This window comes from Pan paniscus, chromosome 10 (genome assembly GCF_029289425.2).
Source record: "Pan paniscus chromosome 10, NHGRI_mPanPan1-v2.0_pri, whole genome shotgun sequence".
NCBI lineage: Eukaryota > Metazoa > Chordata > Mammalia > Primates > Hominidae > Pan > Pan paniscus.
In genome coordinates this window covers 17,960,771-17,981,152 of record NC_073259.2, presented here as the reverse complement: position 1 = coordinate 17,981,152, position 20,382 = coordinate 17,960,771, and the positions used below count along the sequence as shown (strand labels likewise).

At 39.9% G+C, this 20,382-nt stretch overlaps 1 protein-coding gene across 4 annotated transcripts in view; it reads left to right on the top strand.

Moving 5' to 3' along the window:
- Positions 1–20,382, top strand: part of DUSP16 (dual specificity phosphatase 16) — an 88,415-nt gene that overhangs the window by 47,842 nt on the left and 20,191 nt on the right. For all 4 annotated transcript variants that reach the window (XM_034935395.4, XM_055095409.2, XM_055095410.2 and 1 more), the window contains one exon: positions 14,086–14,249. In XM_034935395.4, the coding sequence (XP_034791286.1) occupies positions 14,086–14,249 (164 nt within the window). The remainder of the gene's footprint in view (positions 1–14,085; positions 14,250–20,382) is intronic.

Below are 20,382 nucleotides of genomic sequence, written 5' to 3'. Positions count from 1 at the left end.
CCTGGTGCGGTGGTATCATACCTATAGTCCCAGCTACTTGGAAGGCTCACTTGATCCCAGGAGTTTGAGGTTGCAGCGAGCCGTGATTGTGCCACTGAACTCCAGCCTGGGTGACAGAGCAAGACCCTGTCTCCACAAGAAGAAAAAAGAAATTACACAAGGTAGAGCTAGAGAGAGGTAGTGCCATGCTCTATGCCATGTGCCGGGCCTGTTCTTGTTTTTTCTCCTGCAGATGTAAGATTTAAGATTGAGGGGAAGGGGAGAGATGGGGATTGGAGAATCCAAAAAAGGAACCATTTTCAAGGGTTGGTAATACCTTTCGTGTTACTGCTAAACTTTAGATATTGACTAAAGAAAAAGGATCAGAAAAGAGCAGGAGGAAGAAAAACTAGGTCCTAGTGGTAAAGGTATTACCTGAGCACAGGCTCTGTATCTGCATCTGCAGAAGGTTTCAGGGTCTTCTGATCAACTCAGTGCCATGCCCACACCCATTCCCTAGGTGATCTAACATCTGCATTGAGGAAATCCCTTTAAGCTGGAAAGAACAATGGACTAGGGGTCAAAGCTGTAGCCTGTGTTTTCTGTGTGTGTGTCTCTGCTCCTTATGGCAACTTTGGATAAGTCATTTAACCTGAATTATCTTGTATTTTTTCAGCTCCTAAAAAGAGATAATAACGCTTGCCTTATTATGAGGATTGTATTAGACAATGGATGTGAAATTTCTGTATCAATAGTCTAAAAGACTATCCTTCAAAAAAAAATAAGAAACTTATCAGTATGAGTTTGAAAACCCAAAAAGTCAGTGCCAACATTGATTTATTGAGCAACTTTTTTGGTGTTTTCAACAACCTGCAGAAAACTAGTTCTCTGAAAAATAAACTTGTTTCTTGGCTTTTACTTATTCACTATGTATCAGTTTATTCTACTTGTCTATTTCTAAGAGCGCCAGATGAGAAGTAAATATATGTGAAAAAAAGGAAAACTATTGAATTTGGGCTTTTATTTTATGCTGACATACGGAAAAGAGAGTAAATGGGTTAATTTAGTAGAAATAAAGATCAACCTGTATGTGAAAAATCCTGTTCTACTATGGCCTTCTCTTTCCCCAGTACAGCCTGAGTAAAAGCAAAAGGGCTCTACCAGGCTTATTAATTCCACAGCACTCCCTTCTGTCCTGTGATGCGGCACAGAATAACCCTACAGCGATTGCGGGAGAAAACCATAAATGAACCACAGACTTCAGCCCTTTCATTTACAAATGAGGAAAATAACAGAGCTGCTGAGTGACTCTCCCAAGCTCTTGCTGCCCAAGGCCCACATCCACAAGTAATTCCAGAGTCTTCTGGAATTTTGTCAGGAGGCTAGATTGGGAATCAAGGGTGCCCATTTCAGATCAGGCTTATTCTGAAAGGCTCTTTTTGTAATAGCTCTTTCTCAGTCTTTTTGAGAATTTCAGTCATATTCTTCATACTTTATAGAATATAGCAATCTATAAAAATACACTGTATATAAATTTTTTTAAAGCATTAAACTATGTTAGCCAGAAGAGATCATCAAGTAAAAGTCTACTCTGTTTTATGCTGGTGTATAGCTGTGAATAAGGATAGAAGATACCATTTATTAAGAACACAGCAAAGGTCTTCGATTAATGTTTGCTATGGTTAAAGGCCAAATACTCATTTCTTCGTTTTGAGTTGAACTTAACTATTGTAGTTAGACCTACGAGTGAACAAAAATGTATTAGACTCTACACATTTTCAATTTAATAAGGATCTAGATTCTGTTGACAGTTCTGTGTAATAAATGTATACTTTTGGTTTAATAGAATTGATTACTGTCCTTCCTCATGGAGGTATAATAGAACCTGATCTTCCTGGTTATGGATTTTGCTCTTTGTGCTATTACCATAAATTCTGTTATCTAGTTTGGTGTTTCTTCTCCTTTGTCTGGAGAAGGGAAATCTTCAGTAATTCCATTTCAAATCCTGTAGAATTTGGTAAATGAGATTGAAATTAATGGATTTCAGTAAAAGTATGCCAATTATTAAGGAACTGGCTGCTCTTGGGTCTAAAAAACTACAGTGACTGAGAGTCACTGAAAACAGACTAAAAATAGATGCTGTATGCACACATACACACACAATGGAATATTCAGCCTTAAAAAAGAAGGAAATCCTACCATTTTGCAACAATACGGGTGAACCTGGAGGACATTATGCTAATTGAAATAAGCCAGACACAGAAAGACAAATACTGCATGGTATCACATGTGGATCTAAAAGAGTCAAACTCATAAAAACAGTAGAACAGTGGTTACCAGGGGCTGGAGGGCTGGGGTAATGGGGAGATGCTGCTTAAAGAGTACAGACTTTCAGTTATATGATGAGTAAGTTCTAGAGACCTATTGTACGGCATGGTGACTATGGTTGACAATAAACGTATCATATACTTCAAATTTGCTGAAAGAGTAGATCTTAAGTGTTCTCACCACAACAAAAAGAGCATGGCTATGTGAGGTAAGGTAGTCATTCCAAGTGTATATGTATATCACATCATCATGCTGTACACCTTAAACAGATAAAATTTTTGTTTGTTAATCATACTTCAATAAAGCTGGGGGAAAAGGTGCTGTTTGCTCACTGGCTGCTGTGTATTTCTGGCTCTGTTTCTGAGTCTCAGTTGGCATGAATTCGTCTAAATTGGATCATCTTTTCTCCGATTGCTATCTGCCAGTGTGGAAAGTCAGTCATGTCTCTTCCCAGCTACCAGTGGCTAAGACACATGCTTGAGATTGTCTTTTGAAACAAACAGACTAGAGAGCCAACTAAAGCTTAAAGATAGTCCTTTGGTTCCCCATCCTGATATTGTGCACAAACCAAACAAAAGCATCCCAGATGACAACAGTGACATCAATCTTCCCTTGCCCCAGGTGGGGCAGCTGTGTAGTCTAGAGAAACACCAGGTCCAGCATATTCTTCAGCCCTTTCACTCACTCAGCCTCTCAATATTTGATGGGTGCCTCCATGGCTGTGCCTTGGACTGGGCTCTCGGGGGTGAAGATATTGGAAAAGCAAAAGGCTTGTCCCTGCCTTTGAGAATGTAGTGGTTAATTTGGGGAAATGCACCTAAAGTGGATGAAAGAAAGAGAAGTATATGATCATTTGCTAAAATGTATGATACAGTGATAAGGGATGATTCAGAGTAGTCTGCAGAAGTCAGGGAAGACTTGATTAGGGCAATGGAATTTTAATCAAACCTTGAAAGATGAGTAAGATTTGGGTAGGGAGGGTTCTGCGCATTCTGAGGGGGAAAGAGAACATGATTAAAAATGTCAGGAATGAACATAGATTTGGAGGGGCAGTGAGGAGACCAGAGTGGATTTTTTGTGAAGGAGAGAAATGGGAATTGAGAGGACATGAGATCAAATTATGTAAGCTCTTTAAATCAGAAGGAAGAATTTGTACTTTAGGGTGATGGGTATTGTGAGCTATTGGAGATATGGCTGCAATACCTGTCATCTCTTAGTCACCAGATCTTTCTTCCAACCTCTTGAGTCTGTCTGGTTTTCTGGTCTTCCGCTACCATGAAGTCAGTTGAATGTTATTCCTCCCCCAGGTTGCTCCAGGAGCCTCTTAACTGATCTGTTCACATGCTCTGTCTTGCCACCTTCCAATCCATTGCTCACACTGCAGCCAAAGTTACATTTTTATTTTGTGTTTTTAGCTAATTCAGATTACATCACTTCCCAGTTTAATATGCATCAATAATATGCAGTGCTCTTAAGGTAAATTACAAAATTTTTAACTGATTCACAAGGCCCTGCAGTGGCTGGCTTCTGCCTACCTTGCTAACTTCATCCAGTGCCACTTTAAGTCCTCAGTTGTTGTTTTGCCTCAGCTCCTTAGGCCTCCTCCCTGTTGCTCTAAACCTAAGACATCATGCGCCCTGGGCCTTCACAGAGGCTCTCTCCTCTGCCCTGGGCTCTTCTCTCTGCTATTTACCTAGTTTTCCTGCTAGATTCAATGGGGTTGTCAAGCCTTCCCTAGCTACCAGGCAAAGTTGGTTTCCATATGCCTTTGGCCACTTACCATAATTAGTTAATTATTCATCTAATTATTTGGTTAAAGTTTATCCCATAAAACTGTCAACTCCAGAGAAGGCTCTCTGTCTTGGTCACCACTGTTCCATTACCTAGCGCTATGTCAAACTCATAGTAGGTGCTATTAAGTGTTTTTTGAACTTATATGTGAAACGCAGTTATCCCTTTCTCCCTCACTGCTCTATGACGTCTCTTGTCAAAATGTGTAGTTGGCCAAAGAGGAGGACTGTACACAGAGTGGAATATACAGAAGTGGTCTTAGGGGAGAGCCTGTGGCTAGATGGCTTAGAAAGCTTTGCGCTTCACATGGATAGCCTGAGAAGTGAGCTGTATAGTGTGATTCATGGACAGTTTACAAGTTAGTCAGATTTTATTCTTGAATCATTCTCCAGACACTAGACTTGTATTCCTTTTTCCTCTTGACTCATCACGTTTCCCCTATGGATAATCTCATTTCATTATCCATTTTGATGATGATTATAGACATGTCCAGCAGCCACACCATCCTCATCTGGGGTATAATCGTAGTTGGTATCTCATTGGTTTCCTATGGGATGTGCCCTGATTCCCTGAGCCATGGAGATGTATTACGGGACTCTCCACACCGGTGTGGAGTCCTGCGCCATTGAGGGGCATCAGAAAAAATTTTCTTTCCCTTTTATGTAAAGTCCTGTGGATATGGCAGAATCATAGTAAGGATTCAGTGTCGCTTTTGGATAACCAAAGTGACACTTGCCAATTTTATCTTTTTTCCTGTAGTAGAAGAAAAAATGTTTTTTTCTTGCCCTGTGCCTCCTCACTCACCCTGAGAGTCTTCTGGGGCATTGTGGTCTAGGAATAGGAAGCAGATTTTGTGCCCCCACCCACACCAACTAGCTTTTGGCTTTGAATGGAATCAGGAAATCCTTCGGAACACCAAAAATATACAAGACTTATGTCCATCAACAGCTATTCATTTAACAAGGAAGGATTCAATAAACATTTATTGAATTCTAATTATGTGCCAGGCACTATGCTAAATGCTGAGGTAATTACAAAGAATTATGGATAATTCTTATCCATAAGCAGCTCACAATAGCTGGAGAAGTAAGACGGGTCACAACACATACACAGTTATTTCACAGTTACTAGGTCAGTGGTAGGTACTGCCAAATGATTGGTATAAATTTTATAGAGCCTCTAAGCTGGACCATGTCTAGATACGCTGCTCAAGGAAGTTTTTTTTTTTTCTTTAAACGCAACAGAATTAGGGAAGATAGTATCATGAAACTTTTGTCTTAGTGGTGAGTATGTGTAGGTGTTCAGAGGGTTTGAGTGTAAAATGTATTTTGTTGATCCTGGTAAAAAATTTGGGGACCATACTGCTATAGAAGAGGTGTAACTTGTGCTTGCCTGTGGTTTAGAAGGAAATACAAAATGGATTGGAAAGGTTGACTTTTCAAAAGCCTAAAGGCGGGAAAGCACAGATGTGTTAGGAAAATAGTAGGGAGACTCTGTGACTCTGGCTCTCCTACCTGCAGAGCTTGTTAATTCTGTTCAGCCAAGTGGTAGATTCTGGCTGTATTCCTTTTGATTGGTTATTCTGGTTGCAGTCTTTAGAACAATCTTTGTTTCAGGACGTTTAAGAGGAGTTTTTCTGGGCATAGTTATGTATTGCCAATTTAAAAGATCAGCAAAATAGTTACCAGTCTACATCTTCTGAGAACTCTTCCTTCTTGAATAACACATCTGGATGTTGCTGATTGAGTTGATTTAAATATTATCCTGAGTTATAAGATCTGGACATTCTGAGTCATAAGAAATTATAAGTTGCATAATTTTAGTGTTTAGTGATTTGTCTGCTGGTGCTTTGAAAATTTTTCATTCATTTGTTGTGTATGTCATAACTGTTGCATATGTCATAATACCAAAATTAGATAGAATTTCCCATTTCCCAACTGTGTCACGTGATAGGGCGAGCTCTTTTGGAGGTGTCATTTATGGGATAAGTTTTGTGAGATGTAGGCTACTTGTCAGCCTTCCTGAAAGAGAAATGCGTATCTATCCACTCTCCTCTTGGTCTGTGCTCCAGTAGATGGGGGTGGATGGAATAAGAGCTTTAAATTAATGCTTTAGATCATTTGGGATTTTTCTCTTTAGTATGGCTCAATTGGAGAGTTGGCTATATGGGAAAAGGTGGAATGCTGCTAATGTTGTGGAAAACATGCTATGCTCTCTACCTTCCTAGGAGTAATTTACCAAACCTTTGTGGCTTGGCTTATCCAGACCAAAGTATCTACATTGAAACATTAGTTACATATTTTGTTTGCTTTCTTTAGGGGTATGAAATTATGTTGCTTTTTTTTTTTTCTTTTCTTCAACTAGTTTCAACTCTCCATGTTTACTGTCTGCTGATCCCGAAAGAATTGTGACCATACTTTAGTCTGTTTTTGAGTGTCTAGAGAATAAAGTTGCCTAAATCAGACATGTCAGACTGAGGCATAACAGAATTACTCTTAAAAGCAATTGAAGTACTTTACTGCAAAATAAACATTTTCAGTATTTTCCATTTTTAATGTTAGAGTTGTCTCCTTTGGGTGATGGTAAAGCAACAGATTTTCTTTCCAGTATGGAGAGAAGAGAGAACTGTCCTCTACAGGTGAAGTTGTACTCTAGTTTTTCACATATATTCTAAAATAAGCAAATGAAAGGATTGTGTTTGTTACAAAAAGGGAGTTTTGTTTTACAAAAGAATTAAACTACTTGAGAACTACAAAAGAATTTAACGGCTGGTCACGGTGGCTCACGCCTGTAATCCCAGCGCTTTGGGAGGCCGAGGCGGGCTGATCACCTGAGGTTGGGAGTTCGAGACCAGCCTGACCAACATGGAGAAACCCCATGTTTACTAACAATACAAAATTAGCCGGGCATGATGGCGCATGCCTGTGATCCCAGCTACTCGGGAGGCTGAGGCAGGAGAATTGCTTGAACCCGGGAGGTGGAGGTTGTGGTGAGCGGAGATCGCACCATTGCACTCCAGCCTGGGCAACAAGAGTGAAACTCCATCTCCAAAAAACAACAACAACAAGAATTTAACTGCATAGTTCAAAAACTGAAACCATATGAACTATATGCAGATGATTTAAAATACAAAAGTTAAATTTGCATATGACTTTTTAGGAAAATGTCTTCCATAAAGTAGAGCTTTATATCAATATTATTTCTTTGTATAACCATGGAATCCATTCACAATATAGGGTGGGAGGGCAGTTCTCTTTGATTCTGCCTTCCTTGAAGGCGGCTCTGTCAGTTGATAAATCCCTGGTGACTTGCCCCCTATTTAAATGAAGGCATGAGTGGAAAGGCCCTCTGTCTCTCCCTGCAGGAAACCATCTTTAAAGTCATGGAACTGCTAAAAGGAGAGGGATCTATTTTTAGAACTTTGGCCTTAAAAACATTTTAAGAATATCGGTAAGCCACAGTAAAGTGCTACTTTTGTTTATTATGTAAATATACTTTCATCTTAAGAAAATACTGTGATTTATAACTGATTGCATGGGTGAGAGGGAAGAGAAAAGAGTGACTAATTGGAATTGTTTAGCAGAGTTTTTATATGTATTTTATTTTACTTGGCAGATTTTTCCCCCCCAAAATGGAATGGTGGTTCACGTTTGCTTTTACAGAAAATCATATTTATAATTGGAATTGTGAAGGAGGTGATCTTAAGGGAAGATGTTTTCATGGCTGAATTAGGAGAAGGTGTTATCTAAATGAGGAATGCCTTAGAAGCTGTACCAGATGTTTTCTGTGTCGGAAGTAGTATCTATGTTTTTATTTGTAAACATGCATTCTTTTGGTTGGATTTATGGAAGACTAACAGAAACATGGGTTTTAGCATTGCGGTCTGGCTGCCTGTGCATCCACAGCTGTAGAGGCCAAGACGCTTCTCTGCCTGCAGGGACTGCCCATCCCTGTTTCTCAGCAGGCTGGAAATATCTGTGTATTTGTCTTCCTTCCTCTTAGCACAGATACTTCCAGAGTAGGGGGCACAGTCATTCTTAGGTTCAGGTCCATGTTAGGGAAACACATGTGGGTTACTATGACTTTGTTTTCTGCATTCCCAGATGATAAACAGCATAAAATTAGGAATAGGAGAAACTTGGCAAGATTGGACAGTGAGTCAAGTCTTCAGACAACTTTTAAAAATATGCGCAAATTTTTTCAAGAAGCTTATCAGTTTTTCGGTACTGCTTTTCACAGTAAATAGTGGATAACGGACTGATGTTATGTCTTGTAATGGAATCTAGCTTGGAGTCCCTGGGACAACAAAGTTATGACGAGGGCAGATAAGAGGACGCTTCATTCTGTGTCTCCGTTAGCCATTTGGAGCAGAACGTTTGCATAAATGAACTTTTCTTCTGAAGTGGATCTTGTTTGTAAGAGAACTTATGAAAGGAAGAGGGACATTTTAAGCATGTTTCAAAACTGAGTTGCTGGTGAGGCCACAGATAGTTTTTAGAGGTCCAAGGGAAATCAGGCAGTGTCTCATCTGTTGTTAATTAATGAAACGAAACTGGAGTCACTAGAGTGCGGCAGTGAATGAAAGGTCAGTGAATGGAAAAAACTGTCAATGAAGGAGGATGTCAGCAGAGTGGAACACTGTCATAGATAAAGATCAGTGAAAATGTACTCTGGCTGAGGTAGTGTTTTCTGGAAGTGACTGGGAGCCAGTCTGGGACATTTCAAGCCAAACTGAGCACTAAATGAATGTTCTGATTGGAGCTAAATCTGTTAAATATTTTTAAATATTTGTTTGAGTTTGTTCTAGATATCAGTTGAGAAAGATTTGTGAAAAAGAGGCTTCTTTTTGTTTTATAATGTGTTTTACAGTGTAGTGTTGTTTTGTTTGGCTCTTTTGTTTGGAAGCTGAACAATGGTTTCTTTCTCTGCTTTCTGTTCTCTGTCTTAGAACTTTCTAGAGCCACACTTACTTTTGAGGTCCACTGAAATCAAAGTGATCTAGGATCACTGTACCAATTAACGATAGAACTGGACCTCGAACAGCCTGGCTGATGCTGTTTATGATTATTGCAGAATTGCATCTCCTCTGAAAGTTGTTCTGTGGGGGGTGACCTGACAGCCAAGCTCTACTACCAGCTTGTAAATGGTGGTCATGAACAAACCAGTGACCATATTTACATTTCAACCAGTTCATCTGTAAACTTTGTTATTGGTGTCATGTGAAATTGCCTTTAAAGAGATTCTCCTTTCTCTGGTCTTGTCAGATCTTCTTCTTCTCCCTCATTGAAGCCTTTGAGTGATATAGCTTTGGGGAAACAAGGCTCTTCCATCAGTTTGGGAGAGGACCATGGCCTTTTTAGCCTGGTCACAGCTGGGGAGGCCAGGACCCCATGAATATCATCAGCAAGGCTGTCCCTGCATCCAAGGGAGAGTTGAAAGTAATTCCATAGGATTTAGAAAAGTAGACTTATAACCTGGCTCTTCCGGTTATTATATTACGTGATTCTGAGCCTATATTATGTGATTCTGAACCTTATCTATAAATGGGATTAGTAGTAACACCTATCTCATAGGGCAGCTGTAAGAGTGTGTAAATACCTATAGAGTGCTTAGAGCAATGTTTGTCACGCAGTAAGTGTTCAGTACATTCTAGGATTACATACATTATTTATAAAAATAATCATTTATAAGGTTCAAATGAAATTCAAGTGGTGTTTCCTTGGATTCTCTCTTTTCTCTTTGAGAACATTTATTGGAATATTGTTTTGTTGGATGTATGTATGTATTTTTTTGAGACAGGGTCTCACTTTGTCACCCAGGCTGGAGTGCAGTGGTGCAATCACAGCTCCCTGCATCATCAACCTCCTGGGCTCAAACAGTCCTCCCACCTCAGCCTCCCAAGTAGCTGGAACTACAGGAATACTCCACCATGCCTGGCTAATTTTTGCTTTTTTTTTTTTTTTTTTTTTTTTTTTTAACAGAGATTGGGTTTCTCCATGTTGCCCAAGCCGTTTTGTTGAATTTAAATGACAACCATTCCAGGAACTGTTTTAGAGCCAGAATAGAAAAATATATGAAGACAGTTCTTTAGAGAAACACCAGAACTGGCAGGGTGGAGTGGCTCATGCCTGTAAACCCAGCACTGTGGGAGGCCAAGGTGGGTAGATCACTTGAGCCTAGGAGTTTGAGACCAGCTTGGGCAACATAGGAAGGACCCTGTGTCTACAAAAATACAAAAATTAGCTGGGCGCGGTGGTGTTCACCTGTAGCCCTGGCTACTCGGGAAGCTGAGGTGGGAGGATCACTTGAGCCTGGGAGGCAGAGGTTGCAGTGAGCTGAGATCATGCCACTCCAGCCTAGGCAACAGAGTGAGACCCTGTCTTTAAAAAAAAAAAGAGAAACACCAGAACTACATGTTAATAGACACCACGTTAAAATTTAACATCATACAATTTAATTGTAATTAAAATAATGCCTGACAGTTGTTAGGTTGGGTAGGTGTAAGAAAAGCAAAGAATGATGAGAATCTTTAACATTTATTGTTACAAGAACTACCTTGGGGAAAAAACTCACTTAAATAATGACTGTGTTATTCAATTAGAGAGACTGAAAAGGAACAAAACATGAATAGAAACAAAAGCATAAATTCTAAACAGTGGGCACTTATATACCAATATTGGCTGGTCCCCTTTTTTTGAGATTGTCTGTGGGTTGTACTTGTAAGTACAGGAGTTCTGATTGACTCCATTTCAGTAGTTGCTTTGACCCTAGCATAGCATTTCGTAAGTGTGAATTCTACTAGCTATTAATATATTTTAGGGGGAATTCCATGGTCAGATAAGTTTGGGGAAACTTACTAGACTTCAATAAATGAAACCAGTTTCTTTGAAAATACTTTTTAGAACCTTTAATAAGTTAATATGTGCTGTGACTCTGCCAGGGAGCTAGGATATACAATATTTCTCTCACTTTTTAGACCGCTATCCTATCTGTCAGCTTCTTGCAGGACGCTAGTGCTCTGGGGCACACTTTGGGAAGTTAACCTTACAGGCATTCCTTTTTCCACTTTTTGTCTCAGATGAATACTAAGGAGGTGTAGCTAAACAGCCGCAGCTCAAAGGTGGAGGAAGGCCCCACAGATGGCTCTAGATACTGAATGTCTGATCACCATAACAAAAAAACAGGGAGGCCAAGGTGGGCAGATCACCTGAGGTCAGGAGTTCATGACCAGCCTGGCCAGAAACCCTGTCTCTACTAAAAATAAAAAATTAGCCAAATGTGGTGGCATGCGCCTGTACTCCCAGCTACTCGGGAGGCTGAGGCAGGAGAATCGCTTGAACCCGGGAAGCGGAGGTTGCAGTGAGCCAAGATCGCGCCACTGCACTCTAGCCTGGGCGACAGAGTGAGACTCTGTCTCAAAAAAAAAAAAAAAAAAAAGCAACAACCAGTGATACCTCCTGAGTGCTTTACTATACACCAGGCACAAAATACTTTTGATATACTAATTAATTATCTCAACAACTCTGTGAGATAGGTGTGATCATTATCCTCATTTTATAGATGAGGAAACTTAGAGTAGGAGGGCTTAAGTAACTTGACAAATCAGACAACTAGAAAGTGGTGAAGCCAGGACAGGAACTCAGGTACAAGGGCTTGTGTTCTTACTTCCTCTGCTGTATGATCATGGGGCTTGCCCACATGTGTATGCTGTATGTACCGTGGCTTCTACGTGTGCATGCATAGGGCGGTGTGAGGGTGGTATTCTTGGACAAGAGAACGGCATGAAAATGTGAAATAACAGTGAGTTTTATGTGGCTGGAGGTCATCATTGGAAACGGTAAGAAATGAAACTGGAGGCCAAGGCAGGTGGATCACCTGAGGTCAGGAGTTCCAGACCAGCCTGACCAACATGGAGAAACCCCGTCTCTACTAAAAATACAAAATTAGCCGAGGGTGGTGGTGCATACCTGTAGTCCCAGCTACTCGGGAAGCTGAGGCAGGAGAATCTCTTGAACTCGGGAGGCGGAGTTGCAGTGAGCTGAGATCACGCCATTGCACTCTAGCCTGGGCAACAAGAGCAAAACTTCGTCTCAAAAAAAAAAAAGAAATGAAACCATGAAACTGTAAGGTGCAGATCCTGAGGGCCTATGACACAAAGGAATTTGTGATTTCTATAATGGATCCATGTATTCTGCCTATCAGGTTACCTTAAGAACTTCAGTAAGTGGAAGAGCTTTAACTGCTTCTGTGTTAAAAAATATATAGAAAGACACTTGGTCAGGTTGGAGGCCAGGCCACTCTTTTACATTCTGCAGGTGGCATAGTTGTCAACTGCCTACCATTCTAACTTGTTGCATTGAGGATGCTGCACTGAGCCTAGACAGTAGAGACAGGCGTCTGGCTGAATTATGCTTGAATTGAAGATAATACAGGGCATAATGAAAGATGATTCCCTCTCAACTTCCTGCACTTCTAGCAGTTTTCAAGGGCATATTTTGTATGTTTCTTGAAGTGGGAGAAAGTCTAATACAATATAACTCAAGGAGATGAAGATAAATACTTGAGTGAGATTTCAGGATCTTGTTCAAGGCTCAGTTAAAAAGGTACTATCTTCTAATAAGACTTAACATGTTATTTGTTGTTGTTTTATTTTTATTTTTGTTTTTGAGATGGAGTGTTGCTCTGTTGCCCAGGCTGGAGTGCAGTGGCGCAATCTCGGCTCACTGCAACCTCCGCCTTCTGGGTTCAAGCGATTCTCCTGCCTCAGCCTCCTGAGTAGCTGGGATTACAGGCACCCACCACCATGCCTGGCTAATTTTTGTATTTTTAGTAGAGACGGGGTTTCACCATGTTAGCCAGGCTGGTCTCGAACCCCTGACCTCAGGCAATCCGCCTGCCTCGGCCTCCCAAAGTGCAGGGATTACAGGCGTGAGCCACCGAGCCCTGCCTTGTTGTTAAATTTAATATTAAAAATATACGAGGATCCCGTCATCCAAATCTCCTTGATTCGGACTTGGTGAATAGCGGGGGTTTGAATAGCAAGGCGTATATCTGAAAATTTATCAGAATCTGTTTGGTGTTTGGGTTTGGATAGCAAGGAATATTTAGATTGGAAAGCAAATAACCTTACTCATTTTTTCTTTTCCCGGAGGGAGTGAAAGCACCTCCTTTGGCTACATAGATTTCACTCCATTGAGTGGTGGCAAGACTGTGACTTAGTGAAGGTCATAGAGCAGATCATTGCAAGGACAGGACTAGAAAAAACTGAATTCTTCTAATTCTGAGTTCAGTAATCTTGCCACAAAGCCTTCCTGCACCCTAAGCAATTAGTCTGTCAGCACTTCTTTATAGTGTTTGCTGAGATGAACGGGAGCTCTCCAGACATCAGTGGTAATTATGGAGACCTTGACTAACTGCCCAGGGAATCCCCAGAACTTGATAGAATATTCGTAGGTGGGAGTATGTTTGTGATACCTTTGCAATAAAAAATTTGTATGGTAGGAAGATTTAAAGTTAGTTGTAGAAAGAATTTTTGACTCGATCAATTTTATTTTGAAGAAGTTGTATTCAGCCTCAGTTTTCATTTCTTATATCCCCATTCTGCTTCTGTGAATTATTGGCTTGGTTACTTGCTACTAACTTTAAATCCTCTTTATGTTTTACAAAAAAAACATTGCATGGGGAGTGGGGAGCAAATGTTGTAGGGTATGTGAAGATGAAGAGAACGTCTGAGAGAGAGGAGTCATTCATTATAAGTGCCTTCAGGACTTGCCTATCCCCATGGTAGCGTTATAGGCCAAGCCTAGTGCTGGATTATGCTTCAGTCTTAGCATCAGCAGCTGTAGCCAGGAATAGGTGTGCAGTGATATCCACTTGGATTCGTGGGTTCAATTTTTATGTTTTAAACTGTTTGAGCAGTTCACAGAAAGCTGGTTTTTATTTTGTGCGTGGCATACTTTTTTATAATTTTATAATGTTTATTCTTAGGTGGGTTTGCTGAGTTCTCTCGTTGTTTCCCTGGCCTCTGTGAAGGAAAATCCACTCTAGTCCCTACCTGCATTTCTCAGCCTTGCTTACCTGTTGCCAACATTGGGCCAACCCGAATTCTTCCCAATCTTTATCTTGGCTGCCAGCGAGATGTCCTCAACAAGGTGGGTGCTTTGAAAATATCCTTCATTGCTGGGTTTATATTGTTAGCTGGAGAAACAGCAGTTACCCATTATGTCATTTGAAACACACCCCAATCTCAGAAAGGAGCTGCTATGCCATTCTCAGTGTGCTCCCCAGGTAACAGTTGCATCATCTCTTGCAGTGTTAATTTGTTTGATGTTACTTTTTACTGCAGGAAACCTAAATTATTGTCATGTCTACTTGTTCTTAATAGGTCCAAGAGAACTGAAATAGGACAGGAATTTTCAGAAGTTTAGCCTTATATTCTTAGGGTATTAATTGATCTATTATAATAATTGGGCACTCTCAGGCTGTTAGTTCCTGGATTATCACACATTTAGAAATGTATTTATTTATTGCAACATACTAGAAAGGGATGCAGGTTGGGCTTGGATTGAGGAAGGTCCTCATGATGACTGCTGGCTGGGGGGTAGGGAAAGGTGTTAAAAAGATGGTGAGGACAAAGGCTGAAACTATGCACTGCCAGCCTCCCTGGGTTAAAGCTCTTTGGAGGAGTTTGGTTGAGAAAGAAGAGGGAAGAGCATGGATTATTGATGAAAAAGACACAGGCCCTACTGGACAAAGCGTGCCCTAATGGAGGGACACATTGGACTGAGTGAGGCCTTTGTATATAATGGTACAAGCAGAACAGCAATAGAACTATAATCTGATTCCACAGCTTGTATGCTCTTAATTAGTAATGCTACAAAACAGTGCTCTTACTGCGTGGAAAAGTGATTTTTCTCTAAAATCTCTTAATTTACATCACCACGAATTGAAAAAGCAGTCAGAGATCTTAATTCAACTATTGGTGATTTACAAGTGCTATTTTCCTATACAAAGGGAAGTACCCCTTAACACGTTCTCCTTGAGTAACTAGAAGAATTGGGCTGATTGTAAAAATAAGCTTCCAGACTGGCTTTCTTGAGCACCTGGAAGGCAAGGCTTTCTAGGAGGAAGAAAAATACCCGATCATCGGGTCATTGGGTAGCAATAAGGCATTCTTTTGTGAGTGTGTGTGTGTTTAAAACTCCTGCCTCTTCAAAATTTTGCCTCAACACTGTGTTGTTAATATGTCTACTTTTACTGTGAGATCTGCCGATTTGAGATTTAATAGCTCATGCTTGTACCGTGCCTTTCTGGTGGGGTCACGATACCTTTGAGCATGCAGTTATTATTAATTCTTTTTAGAGATAAGCAGGCTATGTTACAGAAAGCAAAATTAATTTCTTAAAGTCCCATGCATTCCTAGGGCAAAGCTGGAGATGGTTTATTTAATCCTCAGATCACAAAATAAAATAAAATTCCTAGTTAAGAATCCTGTTTAATCCTGGTAAACCTTAACCAGCCATCAGCAGGTCATTCCACAAGTAATTGTGTTACAGATCGTTTTTGTTACTTTTGACGCTCAGTTAAATGACACATTCATTTTGCTGTATACCTTTTTCAGATTTAATAAATACGTTGGTTAAAAAAGGTGACAGCAGTTAAACCAGAATTTGGAGTTGAGGATGGGAAAAATAGTAGTTTTCTCTTTTTAACTCTGGCTTCTAAACATATACAGCACTAAGCAGGATACATAGGTAGATGTATTGAGAGGAAATATTTGCAGCGGGGAGAATGGGTTTGTGGAAGTTTATAGGACAACACCTTGGGCAAGGAGTTATTATAGAAGGCTTGTCAGGAAGCACCCCTAAAATAGATGTATAGACTTTTATTTTTATTCTGCAAGGATGGTGAGAAATAAGAATAAACTATTAAGCTGGATAGCTTTGAAAGCAGTGAGTATAAATTTATATTTGTGGCTCACACACTTTGGAATCCTAGCACCTTGGAAGGGTCAGGTGGGCAGATCATTTGAGCTCAGGAGTTTGAGAACAGCCTGGACAACATGGCAAAACCCCGTCTCTACAAAAATTACAAAAATTAGCCGGGCTTTGTGGCCCTAGCCTGTAGTTCCAGCTACTTGGGAGGCTGAGGTGGGAGGATTGCTTGAGCTTGGGAGGCAGAGGCTGCACTGAGCCCAGATTGTGCCAGTGTACTCTAGCCTGGGTGACAGAGCAAAGCCCTATCTCAATAAATAACTAAATAAATAATAAACAATAAAATAAAGAAATGCATGTTTGACCTCTAGGTTCGTTGTTGACAAAAACCTTAGTGTTGAAGGAGATTTCAGAGATCATTTAGTCAGCCACCAGCATTTGATAAGTGAGGAAATCAGTATTCCAAAAATGTTACATGAATTCCCCAACATTATCCAGTTGAGTTTTAGAACTAGATTTGCCTCTTTTTTACAAATAGTATTAACTAACCTATCATCCTGCTGAACTTCGTGATTTATACTTTCCAAGAGAAATAATATGCTTCTTTTTTTCCTAAAGATCTCCAAAGATGAAAATTTTATAATCTTCCCTAACAGTACAGTTCTTTTTATTAAAATTCAGAAGTTGAAGTCTTTACAAACAGTAACCACGAGACCACTAATATTATTAGTGTTTTGTTTTGTTTTGTTTCTTTGAGATGGAGTCTTGCCCTGTCAACAGGCTGGAGTGCAGTGGCATGATCTCGGCTCACTGCAACCTCCCCCTCCCGTGTTCAAGCAATTCTCCTGCCTCAGCCTCCCAAGTAGCTGAGACTACAGGCACGCGCCACCATGCCTGACTAATTTTTGTATTTTTAATATAGACGGGGTTTCACCATGTTTGCCAGGATGGTCTTGATCTCCTGACCTCGTGATCTGCCCGCCTCAGCCTCCCAAAGTGCTGGGATTACAGGCGTGAGCCACCGTGCCTGCCCTATTAGTCTTTTTTTTTTTTTAAATGAAGTGCCACCAAAATATGTTAGAAGCATGTCACAGAAATTTTCTTGGGAGAATCATAATGTTTCCCATTTAAAATGCTTGGCTTTTTATATTATTGCATTTAACCCTCATAATAGGATTAGGAGATACATTTGCCCTGAGCTAAGTCACTTACCCGAGATTATGTCATGGACTTCAGAGCTAGTCAGTGGCACAGATCAAATGTACACCGAGGCTGCTGTAATTTTAAGTCCCATGCTTATATTACACCAAAAATGCCCATCTTCTGGAAAAAGGAATTCTCTATAGCAGGCTGTTACGAAGGACTGAAATCTTAAGTCTATTGAGTCACAATTGAGAATTTCTTTCCCTGTTTTTTCTGCAACATCATCTATACCAGTACCGTCCAATAGAAATATAATGCAAGTCACATACATAATTTAAATTTTTCCAGTGGCCTTTAAAAGTAAAGAAATGGGTAAAATTAATTTTAATGTTTAAAAATAACATATTTAACCTAGTATATCTAAAATAATATTTCAACATGCAATCAGTATACACAATTACTGAGATATTTTACAGTCTCTTTTTGTACTGAGTCTTTAAAATCTGGTGTGTATTTTATACTTACAGCACATCTCAATTTGGAGTAGTCACATTTTAGGTGCTCAGTAGCCATGTGTGGCTTGTGGCTACCTTATTGGACAGTATAGGTCTCAGCATGTATTAATTTTTACTGATGTTTTAAAGACATGGTTCTTTTGTAGAAGACCATAAGAAGTCATCGGTACCAGAAACATACTTTTATTTTCCTTTTCCCTCACAACTGTACTTTTGTTTCTCAGAATGTGTTCTTTCATCCTCTAGTCTTTGTACTAGAGCTGAAATGGGAGCAGCTTATTGTACTAAATAAAAGTCATCTGCTGATGCCTAGTTCATATTTGAAATGAGTGGGATTTGAGAAAGAATGTCTGGTTACTCTGTGAAAGACAAAAGTTCTTGATTGCTTTTCTCTCTTATCAGTTACAATTTCAAATGCAGACTTTTGTTCACATTTAAATATATGCAGCATATGACTGACTTACCTATTGGGAGTAGTTATTAAGCAGAACTGTATCTGAGGTGAACCACTGCAGCTTCTTCTCTGCTGCCTGCTCCTTCCCCATTTAAATAATCTGCTGTCAACATTTTTTGTATAGCTTCTTATTTCAGCCTCTTAACATGCAAAATTGGTTTTCCTAGGCTTTCTTACTGTTCTGCCTGGTACGCGGTAGGAAGACTGACTGCTACGTTCTCTGTTGTTTTCTTAGAAGAGGTAGGCAACAAATAGCCTAAACACAATATAGGCTAAGAATGCTTTCAGAGTTTCCAGTGGAAATATATGATCTAGGAACACAAAAGAGTGTCAAAATTATCAATAAAATATTTCTTCAATGTCTATTATGTCACTCTATGTAGAACACCATACAGTGTTCAAGTTGGTTAGACAAGACCTATTCATTAAACAACAATTGACATGACAAGGTGACTACAGTGTCCCTCCCAGTGTGGAGGCAGCACGGCATGATGGTTGAGAGCCAGCTTTAGGGGTGGACAGTTTTGCATCCCAGTTCTCCACCTTACCAGCCATATCACTTCAGCTGTTACTGCATCTCAGTCTCTTTACCTACACGCCACAATAACTCCGGCCTCCTGGTGTTCATGTAACATTCAGATGAAATGGCATATGCCAAGCACAGTTCCTGGTTTATAGGGACACTTGTCATTGTCATCTTAGGGTAGACTATGCAGCCTACTAGGGTGAGTAGTAGATACAGTGTGTTTTGTCGTTTGAGGAAGGCTTGATGGAGTTAAGTAGGACTTGAGGCCAGTTTTGAAGGCAAATGGATGGGCAAATGCAAAATTAGTCATGGAATTGACTTCAGAAAGAAAAATTACAATTCTTTTATCTAGAATTGAAATGCCTGTGGTTATTTAATGAGATCTCTGTCCTCAGCCTCACTGAACAGAGAGAATTTGACCAAACAGAGCAGTTTCATTAAGGCCATATATTAATCTGTTCTCTCTGTACTACTTCACAGTCTGCATCAAAGGATCATAGAACTCGTATTTAGAAATTAGTCTGACTGCAGGAGAAAGCTTATTTCAGGGTTAGGAGAGAGAAAGTTTTAAAGGGAGAAAAGTTGTGAATGGAAATCATAATAATAAAATGAAATTTGTCTTGGTTTACAGATAATCATTTTTGAAAGTTTACTCAACTGTGTGTTGAAACTAGAATCACTATTTAAATCCTTAGGGGGAGTATGTCTTCACTTTGCAGATGAACCTCGCCTGCTGTATTCAATGTAATTTCCCTACTTAACACCAATTAGGAGAAAAGACAGTTTGGATTAGTGAAAAATATACATCATGGGCTTTTTTTGTGTGTGTGTGTAATGGCTTTACTGAGATATAATTCATATACCATACAATTTACAAGTAATTTTTACAACAAGATAAAATAAGAGAACTAACATTTCAGGGGACCCTATATTATGTGTCAGGCACTTTATTATCCTCATACTGGCTTTACAAAATACACATCATTAGCCTTATTTTACAGGTGAGGAAATTAAAGCTATCGGAGGTTAGGTAACCTTCCCAAGATCACCCAGGCGATGAGTGGTAATGCGCTGGGCTGTGCTCTGGTTTTTCTGGGGCCGTTACCCATGTACTTTACTTTATTCCGTGCCACACTGAGATTCCACACTAAGCACTAATGAATTGTTTCCAAGAAGAGATCCTTTAGGAGTTTGCTTTAATAAATCGATCAGTCTTCTCAGTATGGCATTTGATAAAGTTGTGTAGCTTGGCAGTAAAACTCTTTAGCTTGATATTTAAGACCTTCTAGGACCTAATACCACCTTTTTAGTTCTTACCTCTCCTGTTCTCTTCCTCTGCTCATCCTCTTTCAATGTCTGGACACACTCGCCTAGTGAGTGCACCCCAGATATTTCTGTCCTGTCCTTGGTCTTCATTCATTTTCTACACTCCATCTGGAATGCCTCTACCGCCATCTGAGCTTCAGCTGACAATTTTAGTTCCCATTATAAATAGTCTTCTCAGAATCCTTCCCTTTGGTTTTACTCCTGTTTTCCAATGCCATTTTGTTTATCCTGCTACATTATATTCATCGGATACCTCTTTGTATCATCATTATTCGTGCATTATTCGTGCAACTGTCTTACATTTGCTAGTAGACTATTCATCCCTCAGTGAGAACACTTGCTTTTTTATGCCCCAGAATACCTTGATGCATAGTAAGCCCTTGGTGA